At 40.0% G+C, this 22681-nt stretch overlaps 1 protein-coding gene across 2 annotated transcripts in view; it reads right to left on the bottom strand.

Moving 5' to 3' along the window:
* Nucleotides 1-595: 595 nt before the first annotated feature.
* Trpm8 (transient receptor potential cation channel subfamily M member 8) overlaps nucleotides 596-22681 on the bottom strand; it is a 56304-nt gene continuing 34218 nt past the window's right edge. For both annotated transcript variants that reach the window (XM_020151809.2, XM_074072043.1), the window contains 5 exons: nucleotides 20152-20342; nucleotides 10427-10526; nucleotides 9364-9397; nucleotides 4135-4227; nucleotides 596-1472 (listed from right to left, as the gene is read on the bottom strand). In XM_020151809.2, coding sequence (XP_020007398.2) covers nucleotides 4177-4227; nucleotides 9364-9397; nucleotides 10427-10526; nucleotides 20152-20342 — 376 coding nt within the window. In that variant the 3' untranslated portion in view covers nucleotides 596-1472; nucleotides 4135-4176. The remainder of the gene's footprint in view (nucleotides 1473-4134; nucleotides 4228-9363; nucleotides 9398-10426; nucleotides 10527-20151; nucleotides 20343-22681) is intronic.

Raw genomic sequence — 22681 nt, 5'->3', positions numbered from 1 at the left:
TTCAACCACTGAGCTTATGGTCTATTCAAAGCCCCCAAAACTAATTATGAGCATTTAAACTGCCTTTTGCACTTCTGGCAGTTCTCGTTTGAGCTCAGATATCAGCTCTTCCAGAGAGGGCTAGAACGCCAGGAGTGTTCAATAAGATAATCTTTCTAACTCCATACCAACATCCTTGCTGTCCATAGTATCTAAATAAGCACAGTAGCTTCCTCCTAATCTAAGGATTAAATATAACACGGTATTTTTACAAAGTTTCGTGTATCTCATCTCTTATGTGCAAGTTAATAATTCCTATTTACTATACATTTATGAAAAAGCCTTGTAAATGCTGTGATAGTTATTAGATATTCCAAGCAATCTAGACTGGGGAAATGTTCTCAAATGCAGAAAAAAGATTCATGCTCAAAGATGTTCATCCCAATAGCCAACTGGAAATGGCCATCAATGACCTACATTATGGAAATCACTAGAGGTTGACTATCAGGCAATTATTGATATAATATTTATGAATATCATGAATGTAAAGAAGACATCTTTGATAAAATATTAAGTGAAAAAGCATATACAAAACTATATATGCAGTATGATGACATTATGTGACATTTTAAAAGGGAAATAAAACATGCATAGAAAAAAACCAGATTTGGGAAAATTCCCAGAAATGTGAGCAGTGATTATCTTTAGGCAGTGGGGACTATTTGTGTTCTTTGTACATCTCTACTTGGTGTAAATTTTCTATATTATCCATGTGATGTTTTTACTGGGAGAATAATGAGACAGAGGAGCACCCACTGACAACAAAATCAGAGGTGCTTCTCAAGGTTTCTTCTTGGGTGACTTTTCACATTGTTAGGAATGGGGTGGTTCCTTCAGCAGGCATCCTGGTAAGGCCAAGAGAGAAAGTCACTCTTGAGTCCCTCCCTCCACAGGTGAGATGGGAGATGAAAAGACTTTCTTTAAAAGGAACAGTGCTCTCTGACCCTACCACATTTTAGAATCTGGCCTGATCTGAGAGATTGTTAACAATATGGCAATGAGCTAGTAACATAATACAAAAAGGAAAAAGAGTAGAGGATTACTGGAAATAAACCAAATAACAATACAGGAGTAAAGGCCAGACCAGGTTCTCTTTTATAGGAGAGATGTCATCCTACTAGACACATGGGTCAAAAGTAAGCAAGTCGAAGTGCAAAAGCGCACTTCACACTTGACCACCTGTGCTAAGCTCTGAGACGAAGAGGGCAGCAGATACCCTTAGGTAGAAATACAATACAGGAAATCCTTTTCCTTTATATCCATCTTCATGTGAGAAATTAATCCCACCCTTTGTCCTCAGATTTCAGCCCAGTAGGGTGACAAAAAACCATCAGCTTTGTACCCGGGGACCTGAAAATTTCGCCTTTAGTAGTCAACAGCAAGATTGTTCATCAGCATTCCTTGACTCTTTCGATTCAGATGGCTGGCATGACCTGTGAAAATCAAGAATACTGTGCTTAGAACAGATTCTGCATCTGCATTCTTATGCAGGGCCTGGTGTGCTTCAAATATACTGGGAGTATACTGGAATAGGTCTGAGGATACGCCTCAAAATTAGGAGATTTTCTTTTGGTATTAAAGTGGCTCTGAAAGATGTTATGGTCTGGCCAGTTTGCCAATGTGACCTGCACGTGTAAGCTTCAGTGATAAAGGTTCATCTTATTCAGTCTAAGTTAACCCCCAAAAAGTTACTGAATGCTTTATAATGACTTTTTTTGAGGGGATAGAAAGGACTGGAGTTTGAACTCAGGGCCTCATGCTTACGGGGGGCATGCTACCTCTTGAACCACTCTGCCAGCCTACTGAGTGCTTTGTTTAGTGGTTTCTGCATAAATTTAAAAATGAATTAATAATAAAAATTGGTGTAATTTATAAAAAGGCAGTTTTAGGATGACCCCCCCAGAACAACTTTGGACTCTGGCTTTCAAAATGTAAGTGTAGCAAATAAAGAGTCAATACATTGAGAAAGCAAACAGTCTCCAGCGAACTTCCTTTCCCATGGTCTCTGAAGGGCACCCACTCTTTAAGAATAAGGTAGGAGAAAACAAATAACCGACTCTTGCCCTAGATTCTTCCTTCCTTTCATAGTAGGGAGAAAGAAAAGCACATACATATTCAGTTTGTTTCATCCCAGTGACTGGGTCAAAGGCTGATTCAGAGACGGAGATGGGAGAATGGTAAACACCTCTTCCCAGAGCTGGCTCTCTACCCTTCCTGAGCAGGTGTCAACTTACACGCCCACCTGAGGATGACATCCTCTTACCCCAGGGAAAGATGAATGAAGCACCTTCTCTAGAGAAAGAAGCACCAGGAAACACTGGAAAAGTGAAGTTTTAGTGGACTATAACTGGCTGCCTATAAAATTGAATTTTCAGTCAGCTTTTTAAGAATAAGACAACCAATGTCAATACAGAGCTTGGGCTGGGGTGTGGCATGTTTGAGGTCCTGGATTCAATCCCAATAACCATGCAAAAAGATATTTTATACCTAGAAATTAATAGTACTCAAAAATTGGACTTCCCAAATTCATGGTTTCTAAAGATGTCAGTGGTTAGGATTCATGGGACACTTGATTTTTTAAATACTCTATGTGTCATTATTTTTCTTTCTCTCATGCACGCACACACAGAAGTGAAGCAACGTCCTCGTCTCAAGTCATTCTTGTTTACAAATTTATAAGCTCTCAATATATTAACAAGATTAAACAAAAGGAGGTGGGGAGGAAGGAAGCCAGTCTACTGGCCCACTGTGCTATAGTCACCACACTTGAAAAAGGAGAGAGATGAAATGCAGGTCTCAGTTTGAATCTTTTCCAATTATTACAACTCTTTAATCACCTCTAGATTTTTTTTTATTATTTTAATTGCTTTGTTTCTGATTGTTTTTTCTTTCAGCACATAAAATTAGCAAAATAAAAAGCATTTCAAAATCCAAATTTTAATGTATTATAAGATTCAATATTACTTTTATTAAACACCATTGTAAAACTGCTGAAATGAGTTCTTCCTGAATACACAAAGCCTATGTCCTTCAGTGTATCAGGAAGCTGTACCAGCCTTTCAGATTACATCAGATGTGCATTAATCTTGCTCTAGCAATGCCCCCATCACAAAGGGCTTTTAAATATGATCTGTAACTGTCAGATCTCAAGGAAAAAGAGTTGAGTGGCCAGGAAGATTGAAAGGAACCTCAGGCACCATGATTTCCCTGTAGCATACCACTCCATGAAGGGAAATTCTGTAACTGAAGTACTTATGCCAGCAGCGTGTAGGGTGAGGGGTCAGAGCAGGAGCCTGCACAGCTCTGGCCTCAGCACCACTCAGTAAATATTGATGGAAGGAGGGAGGAAAAGAGGGAGGGAGAAAGAATAGAATTCTTCATTGTGTTTCCATTCTTTGCAATTTACTTTCTCAAAACATCTAGCCCAATGGAATGCCCTTCACTGTTCTTTCCTAACCCCGCAGTCCCTAACAACTTTATTAGCATTTGTTTCCAGAGTTGGGACAGATGACGGGAAAACACAATTAAAGCAAATGGTAAGATCCTGGAGCAAAGCCTCGAGTTAAATTTTGTCTGCTAATTGAATTGTATTTTTATTATGGAGAAGGGCTATTGCTACAAATCTGGAATGCTGCACTAAAACATTTTTTGAATAGTAAAAAGGTGATCAATACATATTTGTATATCCCACAGCAATAAACATATTAACAAATTATGAGAACAAGGTACAATTTTTAGGTTGGATCTATAAAGATATACGTAATACAGTGTTAAGGAAGAAAAAAACAGGTCTTAGAACAGTGTAACCTTGTTTCAATTTATGTCAAAATAGTTGTATATATTGCAAATACTTTAAAAAGGGCCAGAAGGCTAAGTGCACCCTACAGCTAGCAGTGGGGAAGGAAATGTGTGTGGGGCTTCCACTTCTTCATCTCCATTTCCATGACTTTTTCTTATTTGTCTTGTACAGTGCATTATTTCCAAATGTGATAGCATCAACTGAAAATAAAATAAGTGAGAAAATATCATGATTTAAAAATAGTCTTCAAATATGTAAATTTCCAGAGCAAAGAAAAAAAAAAGCCAGCAACTCACCTTACTATAATTAGATTTTTCTCCATAAGCATTCAGGCCATTTTATTTGATTTTATTAGCAATCTCTTTCAGAAGACCCTTGAGATCATTAAGCTTGAAAAGGGAAAAAAACAGAATTAGCCTTAAGATAAATTTTCCAACATCCAATTTTAAATGATTGCTCTATGTTTTTTCCATGAAACAGACATGTACATTAAATAGGAAATATGGCACCTCTGGGATAGGGCAGAAAGAGTGGCATGTGACATTTCAGACCCTATTGACTGCTTGCTTTCTGAACTCCTATCACTAGCAATTAATAAGCTAATTAGTAAATCAATATTAACTTGACTCAAATATAAATCACTAGTGGTTCCCACTGGAAAATAATGGATTGCAGTGGTACAGAGGAGTCAAATATGAAAATAATAACGTTATATGCAACATTATATTAATAAAATTATAAAATACTCATAATTTTTGCATAATACTAATAAAAATGCTACACAATATTAATATATGAAAGATATCCTCCCAACACACATGCACACACAAGCACAACAGCATAAATTCTAGAATACAATTTAAACAAAGGCATAACAAAATTATTCTTGATTCTTGCATGTCTCACAAATTTACTACACAAGATTCATGAATTCCTTTTAAATATGTACCATGTTGGTGTGCCAGGTAGAACACAGCCAGGCTCCCAGCCCCATAGTGATGGTTAGGCAGGCATAAACTGAACATGGGTTAGACAAGAGTCACAAGTCACCTACTAGTATAAACAAGTTTCCCAAGAGAAGGACCTATTAGTTACAGGTCAGATGACTATTCACTAGTCTACCCACCAGGTAAAATAAGCGTCCCATGAAAGGCACACTGTAAACATCTACTTCCAATTCCCTTCAATTCCCAATAGGGCAGGTGGCTCTTGGCTCTGATAATGGAACCTCAATTTAACTCTCAAAACACATACAGCCTTCCAAGACTGAATCAAAAAGAAATACAATGCCTGAACAAACCAATAACAAACAAGGATACTGAGTCCATATCTAAAACTTTCTAAGAAAAGCCTAGGAACAGATGGCTTCATGAGCAAATTCTACCAAACATGCAAAGATGAACAAATACCAACCCTCTTTAAACTCTTCCAAAAAATAGAAGAGGAAACACTTCCAAACTCATTTTGAGGCCAGCATCTCTCTGGTAACCAAAGCCAGATAAAGACAACAAAGGAATATTACAGGCTAATATTCCTAATGAATACAGATGGAAAAATCTTCAGTAAAATACTATCAAACTGAGTTAAAGAGCATAGTAAAAGGAGCCACAACCAAGTGGTGTGGGATGTAGGGACAGTTCAATATATGAAAATCAATGTGATAAAGTTACATTAACACAATGGAAAACTAAAGCCATACAGCTCAACAGATGCAGAAAAAGCAACAATTTTCAGCATTCTTTCATGATAGAAACACAATGAAATAGGTACAAAAGGCAATTAAAAAAATAACACTGTAAGAAAAAAAGCTAATGCTTTTCCTCTAAAATCTGAAATAAGATAAGGACACTATTTAAAGTAGTCCTGGAAATCCTAGCCAGAGCAATCAGGCAAGTAAAAGAAATAAAAGTCTTCAAGTCTATTTACAGATGATCTTATGAAATGTCTTATATTAAACAACTGAAAAAGCCCTGCTGGAAACAATAAATGCACTTAATAAAATTGTAGGATACAAAATAAATCTACAAAAACCAGTGTCACTTTTCCACACCAGCAATGAACTATCTGAAAGGGAAATTAAGAAAATAATACCGTTTACATTAGCAACAAAAAAAGAATAAAATACTTAGGAATTAACTTAGCCAAAGAAGTAAAAGATGTGCACCACGTGTTCTAAACATTGATGAGGGCAATTTTAAAAGACATAATAAGTGGGAAAACATCCCATGTTTACGGACTAGAAGAATAAATACTGCTAGAATGTCCACTACTACTCAATCTTGAGCAAAGAGAACAAAGCTGGAGGCAGAGAACTATCATATTTCAAAAGATATTATAAAACTGCAGTAACAAAACAGTACGGCACTGGTGTAAGAAAAGACATAGAAACCTATAGAGAACCCAGAAGTAAGCCTATCCATTTACAGTCAAATGATCTTTGAGAAGAATATCAACAACATACAGAGAAAAAGGGCAGTGTCTTCAACAAATGGTGTGGGTAACACTGGGTATCGACATGCAAAAGAATGAAATTGGAACCCTATCTTATACCATACATAAAAAAATCAACTCGAAACAGATCAAAGACTTAAACACAGGACCTGAAACTGAAGAGCTCTGGGGAAAAAAACATACAGAGAAAACTTCTTGCCTTTAGTCTTGGCAATATTTTTTTGGATATGATTCCAAAAATACAGGCAACAAAGCAAAAATAGTCAAGTGGATTATAACAAACAAAAGCTTCTTCACAGCAAAAGAAGCAACCAACAAAATGAAAGGACAAACTATGGAAAGGTTAAATTGCAAACCACATAGTAATTAGTGTGCACCTCAAAAATACACATACACACACACATATTTCTATGTCAATGACCTATCAATAAAGCTCTTTAAAATTGAAATCAATTTTAAAAGTATCGAAAAACCTGCTCTAGAAACAAAAGATCAAGAGGGCTGGCAAAGTAGCTCATGTGGTAGAGTGCCTGTGTAGTAAGAGTGAGGCTGTGAGTTCAATCCCCAGTTTATTTTTACCTCCAAAAATAAAGATCAAAAGACAATCCCTGAAATTCTATGAATAGAAGGGAGGGAACTTTTTGTTGCTCAGAGGGAGCAGTAAGAGGACAGAGGGAGCAGTAAAAGGGGGTACATGTGAGAGGGGAGCGAAGTAGTGAGACAACTCGTGTGTCACAGAAAGTTCTGTCTTGTGCAGTTGAGGTTGCATCATGATCTGCTCCAATTCTGCCCAAATCTACAAAACACATGTTGTAGATGGCTTCTAGTAGAACCTGCAAAGGGGCTGAATTCTATAGCTAGATGGACACAAAGGGGACAGCCCGGGAGCACTTCTCCAAGGTCTCATAAGACCCACAGCTTGCACATGTGTGGGCACAGCTTTCAGTGACTCCCTAGGCCACCACCTCCACAATGCCCATGGTCAGATCCACCATCCCCACCAAGGGTGCCAGCCATGCAACTCCCAAATTAGGGCCTTCACAGCTGCCCACCCTGCTCCCTTCCAATGGAGACACAGGTAAACTATTAAACACATGCCAAATATTAATAGAGAATCATCATTGCTATTTGCTTATATACAATTCAGTTGAAAATGCTCCTAAATCCAAACCATTTAAGAAAAGGTTAATTCATAAAATTGAGGGACCATATCTGCTTTGACAGACTTAGCCCAATGCATGCCACATAGCAGGTCCTATAACAGGCCTATATGGCTACATGCAGGTACAGCAGACAACATAGTTTTATATACATATGTTATATGACTTTATATATGCTTACTAAGCACTAACTCTTAGAATCCTATCCTCTAGTGTTTTCATATATTTTCTTAGTATTCTTCCAAATTGCTTTAATCTTTAAAAACAGCCAGCACTTTGCTTCTCTCTCTGCACTCATTATAATCACAATACATATCCTGGCACGACCATCTGTGCACGACACTTGACTCTAGTGACACAGGAGTCTTACCAGCCTCTCAGTAAAAACCAGCCACAGTAACATGAGAACCAGAGAGGCTGTAAGGAGATACACTACTGTGTGATAGCACATCTCAAAGATGGCCACCACCAGCTCCTCTCTCCAGTGCACATGAGCTGCTTGCACATCAATGAACACGAAGAGTTTTCTCCTCTACCTGAGCTGACTGCTGGTTCCAACAGGTGGTGCTGGAAGCGACACTGTGCCAGCCAGTTCCCTGCCTTGCCTTTAACACCACTGGCACTTTCTGCTTCCTACTTTTGGAAGCCAGCCTCAACGTAAGAAGAGGGTCTTCCCCAAGGCCACCATGCTGTGACACACTCAGCCACATGCAGATGCTCTAAACACTGGGACACAATATGGGCAAGGGGGGCCACATGGAGGAGCACTGAGGTTCCTCTTCCTGGCCTGGCCACCAGCTGACCTAGGCCATGAGGCCTGGCTGCGTCTGTTCTGAATTCCTGGCCCACAGCATCACGAGCAAGATAAAATGCTTAAGCACTGGCGGGGAGATGTGTTATACAGCAAGAGGAATCAAATTGTGACTGATGCATTCAGTGACCAACATATAATGCATTGTCATCCTGAGTAGCTGACTCCAACACAGTCAGGGGGCTGGGAAGAAGAGGAAGGACTTGAGGTGAGAGAAGTGTGCCAGTCACTGACCACCATCCCGGTCATCATTGTGGCAGAAGTGGAGGTCCACTAAAACACAGCCTCGGTTGTTTAAAATGTTGGCAAGTAACACGTGAATAAATAAAGAAATCTGTGAAGGATAAATTCTTGTGTTAGAGCTCAGCAAAGGGCACTTTTGTTCATCATTCATTCAACAAATAGTTGTTGAGAACTTACTATGGACAAGTTACTAGGTGCTGGAGACTGCCAATCCAGATGAGATAATATCTGGTGGTCAAACAGCACAGTGCGGGAGAGAAGATGAGTGTCACCATCCAGGAGGCGCTTCTCATTCTAAAAACACTGTGATAAGATACCAGACACCACCTCCTCCTCAGAGCCTAACAGGAATCTAGCATTTATGGATTGACCGTAATTGCTGCTGAACTTGACCATCATTCCCAGCTCCACACACACACCTAGTGCTCACGAGTGTGCTCACACACTCACAGTGCCTTCCAAATTAAGTACAAAATAAATTAGACTGGTGTCAAAATCATGCACAGAGACTCAAAGGCTCTGAGCCCTCCTTCAGGTCATTGTAATTGCAAACATCATCTTTCTTTGCAGAGGAGAGAGAAAGAAGGGGGCCCCAGGTTAGATCAAGACAGAAAGGATTTTAGTGATCATGGAAGGGTCACCTCAGAACTATCCCTCATATGGGCTGGGAGCACAAGAAAGCAATTCTGGTCCAGCCCCTAGCTCTTACACGGTGAAGATGGCTGAATACAGAACAGAGGCACAGTTATTTTAACAATTAGCATCTTTTGTTTTCTGACGTATTAATACACACTAGCCTCTAGCTGAAAGTTCAAAGATATTAAAGAGAAAAATCATTCCCAAACTATGGAGAGCCATACCTTTGTATCTAGTTGTCTAAACCGATGTCTCATTCTGTCAGGAAATTAAAAAGAAAGTGCATGAGAGAAAGAAAGAGACTGAGACAGGACTCTATGACTCCACTTCAGTCCCTCTGTCAAAGGACAGAACACAGATTGTTCTGATTATCAGCTCAAAGGATTCTGATTTTCTTCCTAACACCCAAACCAAGCAGAATCCCTTTCTCAACCCAAGTTGAAGGAAGCAAGTAAATGCTACCTATGCTGATGGGGCAGAGGGTGACAACTTGTCTGTTTCTCCCTTTATGCCCAAGATCTGCGTCTAGGAACAGAGGACATCTGTCTTGTTGCTCAAAGAAGAAGGATCCATGCCTCTCTCAATCGCTGCGTTGAACCTAACACGGGGACTAGTTGTGCTGATATTTATCCTTAATGGTTAGAGCATATTTGGGGGTGTTTTAAACTCTCAGGAAGAGTGACGGCTGTCGGCAAAGAACTTTAACCTGAACAGTAAGGAGATCATACTTCCACAGACTTTGTAGCACATTAGTTGGGGACCTCCCAGAGCTAGTTGTGACTTACCTATTTTTCTAAGATGTCTAATGCTGGTATTCATGAACTATGGGTATTTATAACAACCCCATACATTCAAAAATAATGTTCAGGGTTCCCAGGGACAGCTTGTAACAAATCATCTAACTCTGTACTTCCCCATCCTAGAGACAGACAGGTGTGCGTTCCCTTGCCCACGACCTGTGAGCCTTCCTGGAGCCACCCCTGCAGGCCTGGCCCTTGTTACCTGGCTCCAAGGCCCTCCACTGCAGTCTCCAAGTACCATTTTCTCCCCCAAGGCCCTGAAGGACAAGCAGTAGAGTGGGGGAGGGGTGGCGATCTGTCCCCTTCTTGAAAGGTTGTCACACGTGTATGTGCATGTCATCTTCAATTGCCTGGGTAATATCTTTGAGGTGCTATCGCTCTCTGCTGAAAGCGCTCTCTACAGAGCATGCTCAGATAAGCGTCTCTGTTCTGCTGGCTTACATATACACAGGGGAACTTGCCACACAGAAGTCAGCCACGAACATACTCCTCTGAGCTGTCGTTGCCTTTCGTGTTGATCTTGACAAGGTAATTTTCCTTCATGACACCCTCCCACGCCAATGTTTCGTTGTCCTCATTTTTGAAACCTTGAATAATGAGAAAAGAAAAACATTCAAATTGTTTCATTTGCCTCTTGCTTCCTAAATCAGTACCTGCTAGGCATTTTGTAAGTCTCTGAAACTTGGAGATTAGATTTGTCCTGCACCAGCTGATCAGACTAATGTTACTTACTGGTGACAAAAGCAGAGCAATGGAGTATTAATGGATTTCTTGGTAACAATGAGGAATTGGAGCTGCTTGCGTGAAATAAGGATGCAATATTTATTCTAAATAAGATGGATTCAAATCTGGTCTGTGTGTTTTGTGACTTAACAAAAAAGTCATCCCACTAATGAATTTGACTCTCACATTTATTTTGTGCTCCCCTTTTATTTTGATGACAGGAAAATTTCATCAACCATTCAGATGTCCAGCCATTCGGTTGGATAATTACTAATAATTTGCCAACTCTCAACCTAAAACCAGGGGGGGACTTGGAGGTGAGAAAAATAAGCCCATGGTAATTGTTCCTCTCCTGGAATGGTCATGGTTCTCAAAGAAAACTCTTCTAGTTTTTTCCTTTCATCTCGGCAAGGCATGCTGTGAAACTGGCCTGGAACATGGCCCAGTTAGATTCTTAGCTCAGTCTCTTATAGTGCCCGAGCCTTGCAGATGGCAGACAAATGAAAGAGCAAATTGTCATGTCACTTATGCAAAAGGTTCCAATGCAATAGGTTTTAATTCTCCTTATGAATCATGGGGACAGGAAAGCATGGGTGGCCACTGGAATAGATTTATGTAATTTTTACCGTTAACCACTTACACTTGCCTACTCACATGGTAGATTTAGGAATTATAAGATCTTCCTGGATTTAAAAAGAATGGGTGGGTGGAGGTCAAAGACAGGATCAATATGCAAGTGACCAGATTCAAGCAAATCCCATATAGCAAATACATATTTATTTTTAAGTGGAGGTTATTTATTTTACAAAATAATTATTAACTAATTTTTTCTAATTGTATTTTTCCTAGCAATTTCCAATGTCTTTTCTTCAAATTAAAATATATATAGAAGTCCAAGAGGAATATTTAAAACTCAACACAGAAAGGGTTGAAGCTCCTGAATATATGTCATAGAATAAGGATGACAAATCATGAAGAAAAATGGCTATCCTCTGTAACAGTTAAGGAAATTCTAGCTGAAATGATGACTTAACATTTTCACTGGGAATTTAATAGGGTCTAAAATAATTACCATATTCTGTAGAGTTGGCAAGAATGTGAAAAAACAGGTTACCTATAGCATGGGAATTTCTGTCAATTGTTACATGTTTAGGAATAATGGAGGATGAGCAGGTGAGGGGGAGACGATACACAAAGTGTGCATATTCTTTATCTAGAAATTTTCACCTAGAAATAACTCAAAGGAAAGAAACACAGACATGCTCAAAAGTGAACTCATAAAACTCAACCATAGTGTCATATGCTAATAACAGTCAAAGCAATCTACATGTTTAACAATCAAGGATAAGTTAATTATGGTACTTAACAGGCTGGAATTATCCACAGTTAAATTTATTGTAATACAGATTATTACTTATGGATATTGAAAATCTTTATAATATTAGCTAAATGAATAAACTAGATTATAAGTGTATATATCATCACACATCCACACAAAATCAAATGCCAAACTATTAGCAACATTTATCTCTGGACAGTGGGCTACATGTGCCCTTGATCTTTATTTATGCTTTTCTGTGTTTTTCAAATGTTCTATAATGAGTATAAATCACTTTCTGAATCACAAAAACTAATACATTTTGGCTATGCATGATGGCTGATGCCTATAATCCTGGCTACTCAGGAAGTGGAGATCAGGAGGACAGCAGTTCAAGAACAGCCTGGAAAAAGTTCATGAGACCCAATCTCAACCAATAAAAAAAGTTAGGAGTGGCGGTGTGTGTGTCTGTCATCCCAGCTATGCGGAAGCATAAGTAGAAGGATCTCTGTCCAGGCCAGCCAGGCATAAATGTGAGATTCTATTCAAAAAATAACCGAAGCCAAAAGGGTTGGGGTATGGCTCAATGCAAAGCTGTAAACACAAGGCCCTGAGTTCAAGCCTGAGGGCTGTTCCCCCCGCCACAAAAAAAAAAAAGAAATACATTTTATGAAAGTGCAATTACTAAGTAGCATACTTTATTACTTGAGATGTTGCCAAACACCTGGAGTCTGCTTTTCTGAACGTTATTTGAAAAATTTTGCATTTTCCTCCAAAGAAGGGCGATTTCAAAATTAACCCCACAATTTCTCCACCATTTGGAGGCAAGCTGCACAATATATTTAGGAGATGAATTGCCAACTAGAGGCTCTAGCACAGCAGAATGCTACAGTTTCTGGATTTAGAGCCTCCAAGAAGAAGCAAGGGAGCAGGCAGTGACTAGGCAAAAGGCTCTGACTCGCTCTCTTGTCATACTATGTCGTCATTGAGCGGAAAGGAATTCTGTCCTTCTGTGAACTCCCATCTCTCTATATCCTAGTGTTTCCCTAAGAATAAGAGTTGTCTGAAGAGGGAGAATATCAACAGATCACACTGCTTCTCCAACTATTGGGATCATTATTCTCCCGGGGACTTATCGGAGAGACAGATCCAGATCAACACAATTCATTTCTGACCCATCTGTTTGCTTCTTCAAGCTGAAGCTTCTTTCCATTTTCAGGTCACATTGGAGGATTTATTTCCACTTGTTCATATTGTGCTTGTTCATTGAACAAGTTTCAGGGGGAATGTAGCACATTTTGTCCTGCCTTCTTAACCTTATCCTGAATGTAGAGGGCTGATTTGTTTTATTTATGCACTGCGTTTCCTGACTTCACTGATCCCAGGCTAGTGACAACAGATCTTTGAAGAATGGACATTTCTCCCACAGAGCCCCTCTGTCCACCCATGCCCAACCTGAATCACAGCCCTCATGGATCAATTCACTACCTCACAGGCACAGATTTCATTTCCAGACAGCACTAATTGTTAGACACAGTTTTTTCTTTCTACTGAGTCAAAGTTTTCCTTGCTACAACTTATGTCTATTGTTTGATTTTCCTCTGGGCCCATTTGGAGAAATCCATGGAACTTGTGAGACTTCCTAGGGCTTATTCACCCTCTAAGTCTTCTCCCAGGTCCTATAGACACTCACCCATGACATTATTTCAAGACAGAATCACATATATTCCTGGGACAAGTCATTAAATGCCTGTGATATTTGGATTCCAGGTCTCAATTTCTAATACCCATTGCTGATATAAGAGCTTTTCATTCTTTTTTTTAATTATTCATATGTACATACAATGTTTGGGTCATTTCTCCCACCTTTCCCCCGCCCCCTCCCTAAAACAACCCACCCACTCCCTCTCTCCTGCTACCCCCTCGCTTCCAGGCAGAAACTATTTTGCCCTTATCTCTAATTTTGTTGAAGAGAGAGTATAAGCAATAATAGGAAGGACCAAGGGTTTTTGCTAGTTGAGATAAGGATAGCTATACGGGAGTTCACTAGCATTGATTTCCTGTGCATGTGTGTTACCTTCTAAATTAATTCTTCTCAAACTAACCTTTTCTCTAGTTCCTGGTCCCCTTCTCCTGTTGGCCTCAGTTGCTTTAAAGTATCTGCTTTAGTTTCTCTGCGTTGAGTGCAACAAACGCTATCTAGTTTTTTGGGTGTCTTACCTATCCTCATATCTCCCTTGTGTGCTCTTGCTTTTATCATGTGATCAAAGTCCAATCCCCTTGTGTTTGCCCTTGATCTAATGTCCGCATATGAGGGAGAACATACTTTTTGGTCTTTTGGGCCAGGCTAACCTCACTCAGAATAATGTTCTCCAGTTCCATCCATTTACCTGCGAATGTTAACATTTCATTCTTCTTCATGGCTGCATAAAATTCCATTGTATATAAATACCACATTTTCTTAATCCATTCGTCAGTAGTGAGGCATCTTGGCTGTTTCCATAACTTGGCTATTGTGAATAGTGGTGCAAATAAACATGGGTGTACAAGTGCCTCTAGAGTAACCTGAGTCGCATTCTTTTGGGTATATCCCGAAGAGTGGTATTGCTGGATCATATGGTAGATCTATGTTTAGATTTTTAAGAAGCCTGGCTTTTCATTCTTTCAGTTAGAAATGATTTGCTTTGTCTTCCAAAGCAAAATGGTGGCAAGAAAGAAAGAACTTAACCAAACTGTCAGAATAAGTTCTTCAAGAGAGACAAATGAATATGCAATAGTTAATGACAACCCCGTGTGACATTTAACATCTTGAACTTATACTGTTAAAGACTTAACTATGATGAGTCTTTAAATGGTTATATGAGTTGAAAGTGTTGATATATTTATATTCTGAAAGCATATATGGATCAGAGCTCTAGGGGTAGCACAGACATATCTTACTACCAGCATTTAAGGTCAGACTTATGGGTATTTTGCCTCTATTTCTATGTAAAGAACCCTACAAGAATGATGGTTCTTGGCAAGTTAATTTTGGGGGGAGGGTGTTGAGGAGTAAACCCAGGGCCTTGCACACGTTAGGTGAGAACTCGGCCACCACACCACGCCCCTACCCCTAAATTTTTCTTAATTGCCACCAATTTTCATGTCTAAGTTAATGAAATTCATATTTTTATTTTCTGAATCATCAAACTATTCTGAGTTCCACTAAAGGGATAGGAATGATCAACCCACCATAGAACATGAATCCAATGGTGGTAATTCACAACCATTTTATCAGATACTACAAAGAAAAGGACCAGAACACCACCATTATCCAGGAAGACACACACCCAAGAATACCATGAGGAAGGCATGAACAAAAATACACATTGTCAACAAATCAATCTCTTTGTCTTATGGAGAAAAAGAACAGTCTAAACACATTCTCTTGGTCATTAGTACTGGCTTCTCCCCAAGACTCTCCACTTTCCAAATTGCCCCGAACCCCTATCTTTTCTACTTGACAAGGACTTTTCTTTTTCCTAGTAATGCTGAAGTGGAAGGCTACATCTTAAAACCCTTCCCTCTCCTAACACCCTAGGATGAGTTTTTTCCCCAAGCTGTAAGAATGAGTACTGGGATTTGAGAGGCACAATTTCAGATGAGGATCTGAGGACTTCTCCCCAGCATCCCCCACCCAATACACACACACAAACTGGCCCTGGAGTTTCTTTGCTCATTTATGTCTTGAGAAAATTAAGTCCAATCATCAAAGAGACATTAGGATGTATGTTTCATGATTCTCATCACCATAGTTTGCACTGCCATGTCTCTTACCTACACTTTTTCATTCCTCTGGGATTCAGGATGACACATTGGAATAAGGTAAGCTGGGGAAGAAGAATGGGACTGTGCATTTCTAGAGCATGACCTTAGAACAAATCCAGTTTTTCATAAGTCTCCCTCAACCCTCAGACCTGGGGACTCCTCTCTCCTCTCATCCTTATTTCTCTTAACTCCACCCTCCCTCTGGCCACTCGGTCAGGCCTTGACCCCATTCCAGCTCTTGCTTCTCCTCTGAGTCTCAGCTTAAATATCCCTTCCTCTAGGAGGATTGTCTGTCCACTCTGGCCTATCATAATGTCCTCTGGCTCTCCCGGCCCCCGGGACATTCTTTAAAACCAGTAAGTCTCATACTTATCAATTAATGCCTTTTCATTCTCATTCTTTAGTTCCTAGTTTATTAGCAGAGATAGCTTCTATCCTACTTAGCACAGTTCCTATACTGCATGGCTACCACATGAAGGACACTGGCAGGTATGTGTTGAACCAACATTCCCCAGGTGCCCTTCCTCCCTGTGTTTCATGCTCTCTATGACACTCTCTACTCCATCCCAGGTCTGGCTCCCACACTCCCATACTCAGGAGCCCAGCCCTATGTGGCTTTTCATTTCTGCCTCTCTAGGACTGAAGTTAGTATTTGTGATGGATTGGACACCTCCTGCAATGTGCTGCTGTTACAATACTTTCATTTTAGATGCTGCAAGAGGGAAAAGAGTTGAAATGAAAGCTATAAAAGCTTGAAGAAAGGAATTGAAGAATCCTAACTTGATTATGATCCATTGTATACATGTCTCAAAATATCACCGTACACCATAAATACACGTAAATGCTATATGTCAGTTTAAAAAAGAGCAAGACACCCTTTCTTAAAAGTAAAAGACAATTTAATGGGGACAGTCTAGAAAAATGGCAGAGAAGTGCTATTGTTATTTTTGTGAAAATGAAGTTATTATATAGTAGACAGGAAAAGTGTGAGTGGATTTGAAGTGGGTTAGATAGACTCATGGATTAGCAGCATTCGTATTGTGAAAATGGCTACACTACTGAAAGCAAGCTACAGATTCAATCCCAAAGATATTCTTTGCAGAAATAGAAAATCAATCATAAAATTCAAACAGAAGCACAAAAGACCCTGAGCAAAAGTAATCCTGAGCAAAAAAGAGCAATTCTGGAGGTATCACAAGGCTAGATTTCAAACTACACTACAAAGCCATAGTTAAAAAAACAGCATAGTACTGGCACAAAGACAGACACAAAGACCAATGGAACAGAAGACCCAGAAATAAAACCACAGAACTATATCCATCTGATCTTTGACAAAGAAACAAAAATCATACAATGGGAAAAAACAGCCTCTTCAACAAATGGTGCTGGGAAAACTGGCTATCAACATGCAGAAGGCTGAAACTAGACCCCTATCTCTCACCCCGCACAAAATCAACTCCAAGTGGATCAAAGATTGTAACATAAGATCCAAAACTTTGAAATTATTAAAGGAAAAAGTTGAGAAAACTCTGGAAGACATAGGCATAATGATTTTCTGAATAGCGCTCCAATTGTCCAGGAAATAAGAGCAGAATTGATAAATAGGATTGCATCAAATTAAAAAGTTTCTGCACATCAAAATAAAGTTAACAGAATTAAGAGACAACCCACAGAATGGGAGAAAATCTTCACCAGCTATTCAACAGATAAGGGATTAATATCCAGAATATACAAAGAGCTCAAAAAAACTAAACAGCAAAAGAAAAAATAATCCAATTAATAAACTGCCAAACAAATTGTATTTCTTCATTTGAAGAAATACAAATGGCTGATAAACACATGGGAAAATGTTCACCATCCTTGGCCATAAATGAAATGCAAATCAAAATTACACTAAGATTCCAACTCACCCCCGTCAGGTTTGCTGTCATCAAGAAAACAAACAACAAATGCTGGCCTGGGTATGCGGGAAAGGATCCCGCATACACTGCTGGTGGGAATGTAAGCTGATGCAACCACTATGGAAAACAATGTGGAGTTTCCTCAAAAAACTAAAAGGACTTATTTTATGACCCTGCCATGCCACTTTTGGGCATATAGTTGAAGGAGTATAAATCAGTATACAAGAGAAACACCTGCATATCCATGTTCACTGCAACCCTCTTCACAATAGCCAGACTGTGGAATCAGTCAAGGTGCCCAACGCCAATGAATATACAAAGAAAATATGGTATATATATCATATATATATTTATTTATTGAGTAATATTCCATTATATATGTGTGTGTATACATATCGTGGAATATTAGAATGACTCAGCCATAAAGAAAAATGAAATCATGTCATTTGAAGGAAAATGCACGGAACTGGAGATTCTCAAACTGAAAAAGATAAGCCAAGCTCAAAGGCCAAATATTGTATGTTCTCGCTCATTTGTGGAACCTCAACCTAAGATGATGATGGTGATGAGACATGAATGTAAACAGCAGACTCTGGGGGGATCAGCATGAGGGGGAGGGGAAAGAAAAGGATACTGAGGAGTGAGAGAACTGAAGTGTCCTACATACATACATAGGAAGAAGGCAGAATGGAAATATGACGGAAGGAGTGAACTTGTTCAAAGCACACTGTGTGCCTGAATGGAATTATCACAGTGGAATTCCCTCATGTGCTAATTCAAAAGTAAAATAAAAATTTAAAAAGAAGCCAAGTGCTTCACACATAGATAATAAGAATGATGCCTTCAGAGTATCTCAGGAATCCAAGGCGCCCCCCACTCCCCTCCATGCACCCATCAAAGGTGTCGAAAGGCAGATTTGCTTCAAAACTTTTCAGGACAGAGTTGTTCTAGAAGAAACACCCTGGGTGATTTGCAGGATTTGTCTCCGTGTATTCAGCTAGCAAGGCACTCAGATGCCCACTACAACCATGATTCGAGAGAGCTCAGGTACAGCCACCGCTTGCAGCAGACCTTGGCATCTTTGTAATGTTGGTTTTGTAGGCATGTAGAAGGCAAGAGTTATGAGGTCATGACAGCCTCCACCAGGATTTCAAAGGAAGGCCTGAGAGGCCAAGCAGTGAGTTGTAGGGTCAGAGTCCCTTCCTGCAAGCAGCCTCTGATGGAGCAGCATGGAGTGGAGCTGTTAAGAGGGAAGCTGCAGTGAAGACACAGGAAGATAGAGGTGCCAGAAACTTGTAACACCCACGGATGGAGGGTACAGGCAACGTGCAAATGTGCCCAAGAGAGCAGTGTGTGGGCTGCAAGCAGCAGAGCCATGAAGGCAAGACTGCACAGGCCCATGGGAGCCCACATCTTTTCACAGTGTGTCCCGGATCCAAAGCTTAGTGCTTTAGGATTTAATGTTAGTCTGCTGGGTTGTGGTCTTGCCTTGGGCAAGACTTTTCTATTCCCCTATTCCTCCCTTCTGGAATAGGAAAGTTTGCCCTGTGCCTGGCCTGCCATTGTATCTTGGAAGCATGTAACTTTCTGTGTTATTTTTACAGGGCTCCCAGCTGAGTTTGTCTGGGGTCTCAGAGGAGACTTTGGACTTGGACTTTTGAACAACACTGGGGACTCTTGATGGAATAAATATGTTTTGAATTGTGAAATGGACATGGATCTTTAGGGCCAGAGGTGGAATGCCATGGTTTGGATGAGTTTTCCCCAAAGGTTCATGTGTTAAAAGCTTGGTCTCCAGGATGGCACTCCTGGGAGGTGATGAAATCTTTAAGAGGGGCCCTATATCACTGGGATCATGCCCTTAAAGGAAACAGTGAGACCCAGTCTCTGAGTTGCTCCTGCATCTTAGTTCATGCTATAAGTGACTTGCTCTGCTACATACTCCCTGCCACTGCCATCAGGTGCCTTCACTAGTCCAAAGCAATGGGACCATCTTATCTTAGAATGCAACCTTTGGAACTATGAGCTAAACAGACTTTTTACTTATAATTTAATTGCTTCAGCTATTTCATTATAGTTAAGGAAAAAATGACTAATACAGGCAACCAGAAAAAGCATGTACTCCACTGAAGTTAGAGCTAATATTCCTCAGGGAATAAACTTCACAGAAGCAATGGAGAGCAAAATCAGTCATGATTTGCACCAACCCATGAATCCCCCTAGTTCTGAATATTATTATGTTCATTCAAAAGTCATTCCCCCAAAAGAAGATTATCCAGCAGATCTACAATACTTTGTTAATCTATTCTTTCTCTTGAGTCATTCATTGGCTGACAAATGCCTGATGTGAGAAATAAACTAATTATGGATAATTCCTCCTTGTTGCAATGAGAACCACCTGTCCTTCCCTGAAATTAACCACTGTTTCAGAACCCAAGTGCCATTGGCTCCACCTTGACTCACAGCAGGCAGAAGATTCTGTGTTTCTGTCCTTGCAGCAGCACTTGAAGCACTTCTTCACCACCATGTAGAAGTAAGCGAAGACAACGAAGGGGAAGGGAATGTTAAGGCGGCTGCAGTATTCCTGCACCAGGAAATACCTCTGGAACTTCCAGACCTGGTCATTGTTTTCCTGCACGGTGCCCACTGTATAGCTGGCCAGAGGAGAGAGAAGCCATGTCTTAGAGATCTACACATCGGCATCATTTAATTTGCCTAATACAGTAATACTGATATTAAGCTATTCTTGTGATAGCTTTAAGTCCAGACAAGCAGTAAAGTCCACACTGACACAGGGGCCAGGACAAAGTGGCACCAATCCAGCTTTTAGTTCATGCTGGCCCAAAAGTATTTCTGTTTTAAATGTTCAATGAACATTAAAATTAATTTTATTTCAATCCCTTTCAAGGATTCTGTTTTTTTCCAAGTTTGTTATTAGGCTAGTTACAAAAATAGCCAGGATGTAGACTGTCTAGGAATACTTTGTGCCCTCATACATGTTTAATTGAAAATAGAGAAAATGTGTTAATATTCACCAAGAATCTTAAAACTGTTCATCCTTTTGACCCAGTGACTTCCCTTCTGGGAATTTGAATAAAGAGATACTGAGAAAAAAACATGGAAATGAATATGTACACACAGCTGTTGACTGAAACACTGTAGGCAATAGCTACACTCACTCCCCATCCCAAGAGAAAAGAACAATCTCTATGCTTGATGCTAAGAAAATGTTTCACAAGTTATGGGCAATTGGTACGATTTCGTTATGCTGTCATTAAAATTATGTTTATGAATAATTTTATACTTTGAAAATAGGCTAATAGGCAAAGTGAAAATAAGTAGACCCAAACCTGTATTTCCAACATCATCTCACTATGTAAATCACAACTCATGAAGACAGATGGATCATCCACCCCAAAACTGATCATATGAATAACTTTCCAGCTACAAATTAAACCAAAACCCCCACACAGGCAGCATTTGATATATACCAGACACTGTTCTAAGCAGTCTGCTTATATTAGTTAATTTAATCTGCAATAAAAACACTATACATCCTATTATCATCTACAATTAACAGATTTGGAAACTTAGGCATAGCAAAGGGCAGGTAAATTTTCCAAGTTCCTCAACTTAGGAAGGGTAGAAATCAGAATTTGGACCCAGCCAGCAATCCAGCCCAGTGTCTTTTCTACTTCAGTGAAATATGTAAGGTTTTAATAGCTGTGCTCTATGTTAAAAAAATGGTCTGGGCTATGCTCTATTTCAAAAGCATTTTATTGGGTTACTTGGCAGTTTTGATAACTACAAAGCATTTTAGGCTGGCAGAGTGGCTCAAGTAGTAGAGAGTAGCCTGCCTTGGTAAGCATGAGGCCCTGAATTCAACCTCCAGTACCATCAAAGTAGTTTACAATTTGCAGCAAGCACCTTTTGAACAGACCGAGATCTGTAAAGGGAGAAATTCATGGTGACTGACCATCTACAATATGTAAGCTCCTATGCCAGGCATGTAAAATGGTTGTTTGACTAATCTGCATGTCAACCTATGTGCTGGACTTTTTAGGTGAAATCGGGCAGGACTGTGCTGTAATATAGCACAGAAAATTGACTCCAACAGTGAGCCTCGCATTTCTTCCAAATGTAGGTCAGGTTGCTTGGAAGCAAGCATCATTGGCAAGCATCGTTATCTGACTTCTGTGGTCCCCAGCCAGTTCTGATGTCTACAAAGGGTATGGCAAGCATGTGCTGCCACAGTGAGACAGATCAATGAGCTCTCCACACATTAATGACGTTCAGGCTAAGAACTGGTCAGAAACCACAGTTTGATACTTTGTGTAAAAACAACCGCCACCAGTCAAATTTTATTGTCCCTAAATGCATCTTTAAATTGCATGTATCTAGTCCAAAAAGGATTCTATTGACTGCTTTAAGCTCAAACAAAAAAAGCAACTGTGTCCGCCTGCTGTTGTTTTCAGAGGTTTTAATTCAGAAGAAACTAATACATCTTACTGAAGAGAGGCCTCCACAATGTTTACAGCAGGGGAAGGTGTCCTCTCAGGCACCACTCCCATCCTCCTAGAGCTCAGCATGGAACTGCACCAGGAGGAGGCCAAGTAGGAAGATTTGCACCTTGGCTCAAGTGGCCACTCCCACAGTCAGTGAAAAACACCATGTTCTTCTGGACTGTCCAAAATAGGAATTGTCAAAGCGCAACCAGGGTCCAATCCAACCTCTGCTCACCTGCTTCTGTACAGCCCTCATGATGAGAACGGCTAAGGAAACCAGAGAAGTGTAGATGGGAGCAATGGTTCCATTGGACATTGGTTCTCTCAGTGCACCTGGTCAAACCAAAGGCTTCAGGTGGCCCTTTCAGAGCAGGCCTGCAGATCTTGACCTTGGAGGGATTTAGGTCAGTGTCTAGAAAATTCAGCTTTGTTTTTGCATCCTTCTTCATTTTAAACAGCTCTCTGCCTTGTGTATCATTGTTTAACTT

This window comes from Castor canadensis, chromosome 4, assembly GCF_047511655.1.
Source record: "Castor canadensis chromosome 4, mCasCan1.hap1v2, whole genome shotgun sequence".
Classification (NCBI taxonomy): Eukaryota; Metazoa; Chordata; class Mammalia; order Rodentia; family Castoridae; genus Castor; species Castor canadensis.
Note: the sequence above shows the minus strand (reverse complement) of the source record. Positions and strands in the feature narration are given on the sequence as shown.